At 37.5% G+C, this 12,115-nt stretch overlaps 1 protein-coding gene across 2 annotated transcripts in view; it reads left to right on the forward strand.

Annotated features, from left to right (window-relative positions):
* Positions 1 to 487: 487 nt before the first annotated feature.
* The window catches only part of si:dkey-40c11.2 (drebrin-like protein A), a 44,668-nt gene continuing 33,040 nt past the window's right edge, over positions 488 to 12,115 (forward strand). For both annotated transcript variants that reach the window (XM_038269829.1, XM_038269830.1), the window contains exon 1: positions 488 to 773. In XM_038269829.1, the coding sequence (XP_038125757.1) occupies positions 682 to 773 (92 nt within the window). In that variant the 5' untranslated portion in view covers positions 488 to 681. The remainder of the gene's footprint in view (positions 774 to 12,115) is intronic.

The following is a 12,115-nucleotide window of genomic DNA, read 5'->3' on the forward strand; positions in this document are numbered from 1 at the left end:
TTAAACTTACCTTTCATCACAATCCTCTTTAGGCTACCACTGTTACTTGTTAAACTGGTCCCCTATCTTGTCTATGTAATAACTATGTAATCTATGTAATATATGTAATAACTTTGTAAGTTATTACATATCCATATTAATACAGTTTTGTATATACATTGTTTTTAATATAATATTCAACTGGATAAATGTGGGTTTTAAGCCAGAATCCATCAAATTAACTAAAATGAAGCCTCAAATATGTGTTACATTTCCGTTTTGCATCTTTATTGATAACATGATTTTATCTTTTGTTTTATTTTGTTTTCCAAATTTCATGGTGAATGTGTTTATATGCAATTAAACTTAAGCTACATTGACTGAGAAGGATTGAAATAGTCTGGCTTTGCACTGGGACACCTTTCCTCCAAGTGACCCAGAGTGAAGTCATTATGCTTTCCACTCTCTCAACAGGAGGTGGGGCTTTTGGTGAAAACTTCTTCCACCCAGCTGCACAAAGAGGAGCGTGCAGTCGAGGTCTCTCCTCCAGGCTGTGGCTGCGCACACATCGTCCGCTCTGCTTCTTCAACCACATCGCCTGAATTTGCATAGCCTACTTTTCCTGTGCGTCTTTTCCAAGCTGATCGTTAACTATTCCGATTTCCCCACTCCCCGGGAGTGGTCCGGGAACTTTTTGCCATAATGAGCAAACAAACGGTCAACCTTGACACCTACAGCCTGTCGCTGCTCACAGCCAAAGAGGACATCCTCAACCCCCGCTCCTCTACCAACTGGTAACTCTTTTTTTCTCTCCTTTTACACGTTAATTTATGCGTAATACCCTTTTGCAAGATTATAGCCTTTTTGGAAACTTCGTGCTCTTAACGTTGTTTTATAGTTTTGGACAGCTCATGAGAGCGCACACGCAGTTGCGTAATGGGTGGTTATTAGAGTTAATCCAGTCGGGGATGTAGGTGACCAACTCAGGGAAACGCACGCTACTTTTGCTATATTTACCAGCAGGACTGTGACAAACGTCTTCAAGTAGATCTGTTGCAGCTATAGGTGATGCACTGAAGCTGGAGAGAGCAGCACCTGGCGTCCAGCTTGATGGTGGCCTCACCCTGGCCATGCGCTCTTGGTCTGCTGTCTCCAGAGGGAGCACTACTGGGATCGTGTTTCTTCTCTGACAGGGCTCGGTTTTCAGTGCTGGACCCTTTAATTTCTCAGATAACACTGCATTTCTTGGAATAATAAAAAAAAAAAATATAGACCAACAGACAAGACTGAGTACACAAAAGGCTTAGGATGCAACCGTTTACAAGAGAAAAAAAAAAAAAAAACTCCCAATTGTGTCGCATTAAAAAACTAACAGGTCTAGTTATTACTTTATTAATATTGCTGGTAAAGTGAAGCACATTGAGGTGTAATCTGACCACCGGATGTGGTCATTCTCCCTGTCTTTTTGTCACAAAGCCTGGTCACTCTGTCAGTGTGGCAACATATTCTTCCTTCCAAACAATCTCAGCCTGTTTGTTTTTTCTTCCCTTTCCCAGTGTGTTTATCAGGGACTAGGTGGTTTATTGGTATCAACAGGCCATCTCAATGAGAATATGTTGTCTCTTGCTATCTTAGGTAAAAAAAAAAAAATAATAATAATAATAATTTTACATGCATGTATGTATATCTGGCTGTCTGTCTGTCTATCTATATCAGAACATGGAACTTGGCCATCAGAAGCTGGAGTACCTGGAGAGAACCCAGGGATGCACAGGGAGAACAACTTGTAAACTCCATCCAGGACTATACTTGCTGCAAGGCAACAGTGCTCCTTACTGGGACACCATGCAGCCCTATTTATTTATGTATCAGAGAGAGAGAGAAATATGTAATCAATATTAGTGTATGTTTTCACACCTGATGAGCTCATGCATGTAGGAGTGGTATGGGCATTGATCACGTGTTCTATGCTGACTTTGCTGCTGAGATGATCAGCATTAAGGAAACAAATTTCCTTTTGAGAAGCTGAAAGCTTTATATTGATACATCACTGACTCACTATTTCCACGTGTGGATGCTTGAAAATAGGATAAACAACAGACAAAACCTTACATCGTCAGTGAGGTTTGACAAAGATTAGATTATGTCTGAACCTTTTCGTTCATCCATCCATTTTCTAGCACGCTTATCCCGAGGCAAACAATCATTCACACACACACTCATACCTAAGGGGACTGTAGAGAAGCCAATTAACCTAACAGTCTTGTTTTTGGACTGTGGGAGGAAACCGGGGTACCTGGAGAGAACCCACACATGCTTAGGGAGAACATGCAAACTCCATGCAGAAAGACCCCAGGCTGGGAATCGAACCCAGAACCTTCTTGCTCCAAGGCAGCAGTGCTACCCAACATCACTGAGCAGCCACCCTTTTCGTTCACGTGTTTAAAAAAAAAAAGTTAAAATGTATTTTATAAATCTGCACATGTGCATGTTGAGTCACTGAGGAGTTTGTTTACAGCGTGGTGGGAGCCTTGGTTGACTTAACAATCCCGCCCCCCCCTCTGTGTAACCTTGGGGTCCTTGTGTGCTTTATCTAATGACCTTGTCTTCTCAATGGCAAACTGGGGTTTTGTCAGCAAGGCTCCCTAAAAATAAGAGCTTTTCAATGCATTCTTCACTCAGACCTCCATGCTCTGTGTACAGCTTAGATGGGCTCTGCATTTTCTATCTGAAGACTAAGAAGTTTGTTCTTTCTGGGGTGTAAACTTGCACTGTGGCCATGTGTTATGTGTTTGTTTGTGCAATAAGGGAACAAAGGAAAACTGAACTAAAAAAAGAATACATTACAAGGGTAGTCCCCGTGAAAACGAATAGACTAAGACTTGTGATAGCTAAGCTAAACACTGAACGGTAAACAAAAGGGGGGGGGGGGGTGAAGAAGGTATATTACACTATAATTTCAGTATTGCAAACCATTTTACTTGAGACGTTACTTGCCAGTTCTTTAAAACGTCTTAACTAATGTATCGAGAACCTTTTGGTAGGATTTTTCAAGATTTCTTTCCTGTAGGGTGATTTTATACTGTGTGCCAAGTTTGTGGAATGTTTTCTCTGGTAGAGTTTACTGTAGTCAGGCATGGGCAGATAAAGTAAATATGTGATTTCATTGCATTAACACTCAGTAACGTTATTTAACAGTGCACACCTAAAGTGAAAAACTCTGGTTTGACTGGAATCTCGTGAAATAACACGTCTCTACAAACTTATTAAACCAAGCCATCGTTTTTTATTTGCTCATAAAGACCCATAGTTCTGTTTTCATGCCGTATTTCTATAGTCCACACCATCATCTGTTTTCAGAAGATGTTTATTTTTGTTATGAAAGTTATGTGATAGGAAGTAGTGTGATATATTATATTTGTACTCGGAAAGGAGTGTCCCAAGCCAACACTCACTCTGACTTGGAATGTTTGATATTTCCAAGCCACGCTCAGGTCAACATCCAACATGGCCGACGTATAAAATGTAGTATCAATTGCAGAAATTAACTGTTAATTTGCTCTCTAAATGGCCTGTATCTAGATAAGCCAGTGCCACTGTAATTTTTTTTCTCTCAATCTTAAACAATTCCTCTACTTCCTCATTGCGTAAAATCGAAATGCAATGGCTTTTATAGCTAATATTAGTTGTGCAAATGAACACCCTACTGGAGGGTTTGATGTTATTACCAGATCAGAATTTTGGCTTCCAAGGCAAATCAATGCCAAAAAAAACCTGACTCTAATTAATTCAAGTGCAAAGGAAAAAACTTTCCCAAACAGGGATGAAGAAACCTAGAATGGAAATAATGGCAGAAGATCAATTAGTTGCATCCTTAGGGACTTTATTCAAGGCACCCTATTAAGAAAATCGTAACACATAAAACGCGGATAATCTAAGAGGAAATGGGCTTTAAATCTTTTAATAGAAAAAATGGTACTTTATGAATAATCTTAAGATTGAAATTCAGAAGAAGAGCTCACACAAGACATGTTGGTTTCAGATCAAATTTCCCATGCCTGCTCCAGGGGCTTTGCTAATATACTGTAGTGTCTTTAATTCATCTAAAGTATTTGTTTTTGTAACAGGTTACCTTTATGACCCCTGGGGGCAAGTTGAAGTTAGTTTCTAATTACCCTGCCTGTGTGTATCTTGCATGTGGCTTCTTTACCTTGGACAAAATCTTAGATAAACAGATCTTTCTTTAGAAAACAGCCACGTACAATGACCTATATAAACATTTTTAAGATAAACTAACCATGGGACTGGCTTTGCACTGGGACACCAGTGATGGGATCCGTAAATGACAAAGGCACTTGTCAAACACATTCAAACCAAGCTTCGTCTGGATGGGGACCCAAGATACCAGGTGTGGTTCTGGACTTTTATACATTTCTTTAGCTCTAGACCATAGAAAAATATTTTCTGTTTACCTTCTGTAATGACACATCATATTTTAAAGTGGTTTGACTGGAATAGAAATTGACATACTGAATTTCTAAGTACTTAAAATTGATTTGAAAGGATTTGACACTTAATTAGGAAAGTCTTTCAGTCTGAACATTTGTAGGGGTTGGAAAAAGGTGCAATCTGTCAACGCACTGTAATACTCAGACCATCCCACTCATTCCAAAATCACCTCAAGCAAATCTGACAACTTTAAAGACTTTGCCTGAAACTCTTTTTCCTTTAAAAAAGGTTTTATGTCTCAGTAAGTTTTGTTTGGCAAAAAAGGATAATGTTTTCTTTGTCAAAAAAAAACCCAAACTTGTCTTTAGATGGTGAAACATGACATCCAAAGATTACCTAATGTAGAAGTTTGTAACTAAGTATTCACCAACAATATTTTTACTTCACAATTGCAGCATATATTCATAGGTTACAGCTAAAAAATATTTAGAGTAGAAAAAAAAATCAAACCTTTTTGGATATTGGGAGTGATGTCGAAAAAACTATGTTTTGAACACTCCTTAAAATGTTGAAAATAGTGAATGACCACTGATTAAAAAACACATTTTGTCATGAAGAGAGAAATGAAAGGAGGAAAACAAAATGTGTTGCTGTGGATGGAACCGTGATGTTATACTTTTTTAATAATTTATTTTTTTAAGGTTCCGTTTTTGCTCTGTCCTCTTCATATTTATGAAAACTAACTTAGTAATAAAAGTCATCTTATAGACGTTTTCTGATATGCAGACATTTTTGTAACTCCTGTGTAAAGCTGTGTAAAATGTTAATGATAGCCAGGCTGCAAGTTGATGAGAAGGATTTAAAGTTATTTTCCTCCATTTTTTCAGGATAATGCTTCTAATAGAAAAAGACCGATGGATCTTTTAGCATACTGTAAAAGCAGCATAATGTTAAAGAGTTTGTCCTTGAACCAATGCCCAGTCCAGTCTCTCATTTCTCTCTTGTTTGCTTCTTGCACAACTTCTGGCACTGGCTGCTCGAGTAACATCGATCACCACAGATTTCAGAAAAACTTATGTTTTTGGTACTTTTCTTTTATTTGAAAAGCCAGTTACTTTAATTTTTTTGTTGTTGTTTAGTGTTTGATTTTGCCTATAATGTGCCCAGTTAATGGGCTTAAAAGTAATGTGTATAGGAAAATTAGTCAAATGTGGCAAGTTCCAAGTAATTAGCCCACATATCTCTAGATTGAAAGACAAGAGACATCAAACCCAACCATGAGGGTTGTAACCCTGCCCACAGAATCATCTTCTGCCTGTGGGTGGCCTTTTAAAATGATGATAATTTGGGTAATACTCTGTCTCTCTGCCTAGCAAAGTCTTCAAGCCAGGTTTTATCATGTGTTACTTAACAGCTGCTCTCTACATACCTAAATATTGGTTATATTAATTAAGGTCCTGACAAAGTTAAAGCATTAAGGTGCTGCAGAGTTAAAGCAAGTTTTAGGCACGAAGAGACAGGACTTGAAATTGTTTGGTGATGTGTATGTTTGCCTCTAGTGTTTATGTGTTGGTACTTTGTTGGGTGAAAGGCCACAGACTGACAAAAGTTGTTCTGCCACACAGAGACTCTGTGAGCCGGCAATTAAAGTTTCATGACTTTATGGCTCTCCTGTGATGTCGTTTGTCTCGGTGTCGAATGTCTTTTAGGGAGCAAAGTCAAGCCCTGTTCATAAGATTTTCTGACCGCTCGTTTGTAATATACCTAGGTTGGAAAAAGTTGCTGTAGGTAAATGGTTTAGTTTTCTTGTTTTGTGCTTTCCTTGATTTTAGGTCATTTTTGGTGAGATACCAGAGAAAGAGCCTGAATGATCTGAATATCTCTGGTTGTATGTAACATACAGCTTCATACTGTGCTGTTACTCTCACACCTGTTGTGGTACAATTTCCATTGTGGCTGAAAGAAGGCTGGTAGACATTTCACGTGCTTTCATTAAAAAAAAAAAAAAAAAAAAGGTTGATTCTTTTTAAAAATATTTCAAGACGCCAAAAAAAGTTTCTGTTATTCAACTTAAATTAATTCCTCCCCTCACTCATTGTTAGGCAAGGGTGCTTTTCTTTACTACAGTTAGCAAAACAACAGCTTCTGTCTCTGTAAAGCAGCTGACAGCTTGTCAGCCAAACAGACCGAACGCCTAAATACCGTATTTTTCTAGCTCTATAATATAAAATATTTTACATCTGATGGGTCCAACTTTAGTCCTCAACAACACGTCCTTTCTCCAACATGGCTTATTCGAATTTGGACACACATTCTCATTCAAAGACTTTTCTTTTTTTCATGACTATGAAAATTTAAGATTCACACTGAAGGCATCAAAACTATGTATTAACACATGTTTAATTATATACTTAACAAAAAAAGTTGAAACAGCTTAATAATATGTCTTATATTCTAGGTTCTTCAAATTATCTACTCTTTGCTTCAAGAAGTAGACTTTTCACACTGAATAAGAAGGTGTGTCCGAAATTTCGATCTGTACTGTATGCATATATATATGTATATATATATATAATTATATCTTAAATTTTTTTTTTCTCCAAAAGTTATCTGTTTGATATTGGCTTCAATCTCTGCGTCTAAAGATGCACCTGCTTGGTGCTGTGGTTGATTGTCAGTGTCGCATTTTGTTTAATCTGGAGCAAACAGGACACGCTCCCCATGAAAGAAAGCGATTTGGAAACCCGACAACATATAACTACGTAATTCTTACTGTCAAGTAAAAAGGACGTTTTGACATTTTGCCAAAACCCTGTTCCTTATAGAAGTTCTTGTGGTCCCTTGCTGCAGATAATTTTCATGGTGGATAAATAACCCTAACCCATTTTATACATCAATTTGTCTAAGGGAGATTTTCCTCTCCAGTCACTGCATGGATGCATGCCTGATGTGAAGGATTGCTGAAGAGTAAACAACAAAATGTATTTGAAAATCGCTCATCCATTAGAAGCATATCTTGGAAGTCAATCACTCCATGTAATCAACTGGTTTTCATTGACAGAAATTTTAAACCAATCTGATTGTATTGTTTCTGTAAAGTGCCTTGAGATTACATTTTGAATTGGAGCTGTATAAATAAACTAAATTGAAATGAATTATCTTGGCATTTTTTCTATGGTCACAAGATTGTAAAACAGCGATCCTAGAACCCCACAGGAAGATGTCAAACTGTAGATTTAGAGCTACAGCCAAAGATTCCTCCACAATCTTTCATTAGTCCTCATCTTTTGTTTATGATGGCTAATAATACAATAAATGACCAGCATAAGAATGGTATTGTCTAATAGCCTTATAAAATTTGTCTAAGAAAAGCTGCATATTTTGGGCTGTGATTGGTGTCACTTCCATTTTGTTCACTATCAATTTAACAATCACCAACTAAAATACTACTGGCCTAAAATGTTTTTTGGGTTTGTAAAGCACTTTTTGCAAGTACTAAAGGCCCTCACATTTTGTCAGCTAATACAAACCCAATAAAAAAAGTATATTTGTCCTTTATTTCTCTGCAACTTAAAACAAATCCCAGAAATACCTAAGTAACAAGGATATAGTTTAGCTGCATTACAATATAAATCCTGGACAATAAAGAGTTTTAATGAATGTTGTGCAAGTAACCAAGTGCATTCTGAAATACTCAGTCATCCTGCCAGTCTGTGCCAAGCACAACACTGCTATTGCTCAGAGTTATGTTGCTTGTAATTGCACAATTATGAAATCATCAAAAACAGGACACACACACACACACACACACACACACACACACACACACACACACACACACACACACACACACACACACACACACACACACACACACACACACACACACACACACAGCAACACATTAGTACTTATACCCTGACAAAAGGCAGAGTAAACTTTTTAAAACAGACACACACTTGGTCTCATTTTTACTGCAGTCCTTACTACATAAGCCATTGTCTATTCTACTTTTTGGGTGTCTAAAGACAATTGCTCCTTTGTCACCATGGTTACAGCACAGCTAAGGGTTAACCAGTACTTTTCAGCATTTACACTGAATGCGTTCTCTTAGCTGAGAACTTCTCAGCTGCCTTTCTCCTGTTGCGTTTATTTGCTTGGCTGGTAAGGCTGAGCTGTGGGCCCTGGCTGAGAATTAAGGGGCTCCTGTTGTCCTGGCGACACCAGTGGGAAATCTGGGTTTCGTGCCAGGAGAAAGTGAATGAATTGATGGCGATAAGTGGAGAGGGATTTGAAACACTGACACTGGGCTTAAAGTGAATGGAGGAAGATATTACTTTGAAAAAGACATGGAAATAACAAAAAGTGTGAAGAAATATAGAAAATTTGCCTAAAATGAAGAAGCTTAGAAAATGAAAACTTGAATGAAAACGTAATATTTTTACTGTACTGATAAGGTCATAGAAAGAGGATGTGATAAAGAAAGACTAAGATATAGAGCAAATTAAAGTACTTGAGAGTTTACATATGAGGGAAAGGATCGGAGAGGAGATAAGATGTTTTTTTACTCTTGCTTGTCCCATAATAACTAAGATATGGCGGAAGGGGGTATTCTTGTGTTTATGCAAGTCAGCAAGAGCAGGAAATGCCACATAGATCCAAACAGCCCATGATTTGAGGGTATTATCATCCTTTTCTTCTCTTCTTTCCCCATTCGTCTTTGCCTTTTATGTGTACAAAGCAAATTCAGAACCCCCCTACCTTAACTTTTGGAGCAAGCCCCATGGCTGCTCAGAGTCCTAACAACTTACCACACGGAGTCATCTAACATCTACTCTGTGTTATTTTGCTAACATTGTTTGTCACTGTTTACTGCATATTCCTCTGCCCCCCCCCTTTGATTACCTCAATACCTACTGATTGTTTTCCATTAATATGTTATTGTCAGATGTTTTCCTCCTGGAAGCTCATTTATACTTGTATACAACCCCTGGTACTTTTTTACATTCAGCTTTTCTCCATCCCTGCTTCCCTTGCTTTTATAACCTTTTAAGCTTTAATGGTGAGTGGCGGCCTAATGGTTAGGGCAAAGAGCTTGGAATCCTGAGTTTCTGGGTTTCAGGCCCACTCCCACAGACTGCCACTTGGGGTCTCTGAGCAAGACCCTTAGCCCCACTCTGCTCCCCTGGGTGCCCCACGATGGCAGCCCACTTCTCCCCAAGGGGATGGGTTAAATGGAGAGGTACATTTCTCCAATGTGAGATCCATAAAGTTCAATTAAGCTCAAGCACTGATGAAAAAAACTCATTCCTTAAGCGTGAGCATTAAATTTCACATGACTACATGTTCTTAAATGGTGATTGGTTAATAGGAAACTCAAAAATCTCATCTTTTCATAATCAGTAAAACATTATTCTTGAACACTATGGGTAGCTATTTTTGTATTGGTGATGTGTGATAAAGATAGAGGAAGCATTGAACTGCAAAGTGTTTTCACTCAGACTGTGACATCCAGAGAAAACAAGAGTGTAAGGATTTTCGAGAATTTCTTAAAAGACCCACCTTTTCCACTTAAAAATAACAAAACACATACACAACCCTGTACCCGTTTCCAAGAGGAAACCCATATTAAACGGATGCTAGAGCATGCTGTTTAAAAGTTGCTGTTTGCATCGCTCATACAAGCTTAGTTTCCAAAAGAAGATTTGCAATTTTTCCACTATGTCAGACTCAATGTGAAAATGGGGATGAGCACATAGGATGGCTTTACGTAAACATATCACATGAATGAATGACATTTAGGAAGACCACTTATTTTGATGATTCACCTGGAAAAATAACATCCTTCACTATACCTTTAAAGGCTGAAAATAGTTGGGCCTTTCAAGTTCTGTCGTAAAATATGTAATAAAAAATAAAAATAAAATGTTAAAGTTAAGGTAAGGTAAGCATCTAAATCCACTTCCACATGGAGTTGACTGTTTAATAATGTCACCCACACCTACTATCAATCCCCATTGTTTGCTGCTACAGGGTGTTACATTGTCATACATTTGTTTTAAGTGATTAAAACCCTATCTTATACAAATTCTGGTATAATTCAAATGCCATTCAGACCTCTTTGATCTTAAAGATAACTCAGATAAAGCTGGTATTGGTAGGTCAAAAGAAAAAAAAGCCCCTTTGGTGACTTTGCATGCAAGAAAACAAAATAAAAAAAAAGGACATTATTTCTATCAATGTACCTTAAAACCTTTTATTCTGTTCTGCCAAAAGGTGTCCAAAATATTACAATTTCATGTTATGATATTCTGCCATTATTGTATAAGAGCACTCGTGAAGGTCATTATTTTCTTATTATTATTTTGCAATATGACCAACTAGTGTTATCTGTGGATTTTCTCAAGACTCTTACATGAAACAGTCATATTGACGGCTCTCTATGTTTTTGGCTCCTTATCTGCTGATGTAGCACCTCTGTAATTAACCTTGAGGGAGTTCTCTTATTTTCTTCGAAAATTGTTGTGTGGAATGACATCCAGCGAACAGAAGCTTAATCTTTTCCCTCTTGCACCCCCCCCCCCCCCCCCCCCCCTCCCCCCATCTCAGCTAAGGGGGGCTGTTTACTCTCACTGGTCCTCGGCAGTGATTTAATTACTTATTTGTTTACTTTGTCATATTCCAAACATCTCTGGCTCTGTGTTCTGCTGAGAAAAGAGATTTTCTTCCCTCCCCTCATCCTTCTGCATTCCAACCAGTCCTGTCTGCCCTTCAGTTTTTCACCCTCACTGTCTGGTACTGCATGCAATCTATTGTTTACATTTTAACCTTTTTTTTTAATTAAATGTCAGTTTTTTATATATATTTTTTTCTATCTATTCTCTGGAGGCCAAATAGTTTCAGTGTTCTGTAATAGTCTCTGGGGGAGTCTCATTTGGCCTCCACCCTGTCAACTATTATACAGATCAGTCAGTGTTACTCACAGGGTGGATCTGAGAAAGTGGTCCCTAGGATCAAAAAGGCAACCAACTTAAAGTACACTGTAACATGATTTGTCATCTGCAAGAGGTTTTACTCCTTCATCAGTCTCTGAGAAACCATTTCTGTCAGCATGAAGATTTCAGACATATTTTGGTTGTGCAGATGTTTTGTTAAATTACTTTCAAGTCACCTTGGCTTTGCAATTACACCAATAAAGTCAATTATTTTTATTGAAATCAAAGCTTAACTTTTTAAGTTGATTTTTATTTTTATTTTGATGAAAATATGCATGGTATAAAAATAAAACCCGGAAGTAATACAACTCTTGCAGAGTCTTTAGTCTTCTTTACCTTACAGAGAAAAAAATTAATTTTGTTGCTAATGACATGCTTAACGCTTACTGCACATGGGTAGGTGAGTCAAATTGTATCACAGTTTTTGTGAAACTAAACTACGCTAAAGATTCGTTTAATCTGGTTTGCTTATCATGTATATTTCCAATTATAAAAGGTGGAATAGGTGTGATAGTTATTTATTTTGACGAAAAAAACAAAAAAACAATGATAATTAAATATAAATGAAGTATAGACTTTTTTTAACTTTAGCTATTTTTGCGTTGAGGTAATGTCTGTTATACCAATAAACTTTATAAAACTACTTTATAAAACTACTATTAAAAATACCTTGATCTGATCATAAGTAGACT

The sequence above is a fragment of the Cyprinodon tularosa genome, unplaced genomic scaffold, assembly GCF_016077235.1.
Source record: "Cyprinodon tularosa strain WSP-4 unplaced genomic scaffold, ASM1607723v1 ctg74, whole genome shotgun sequence".
NCBI classification, from domain to species: Eukaryota; Metazoa; Chordata; class Actinopteri; order Cyprinodontiformes; family Cyprinodontidae; genus Cyprinodon; species Cyprinodon tularosa.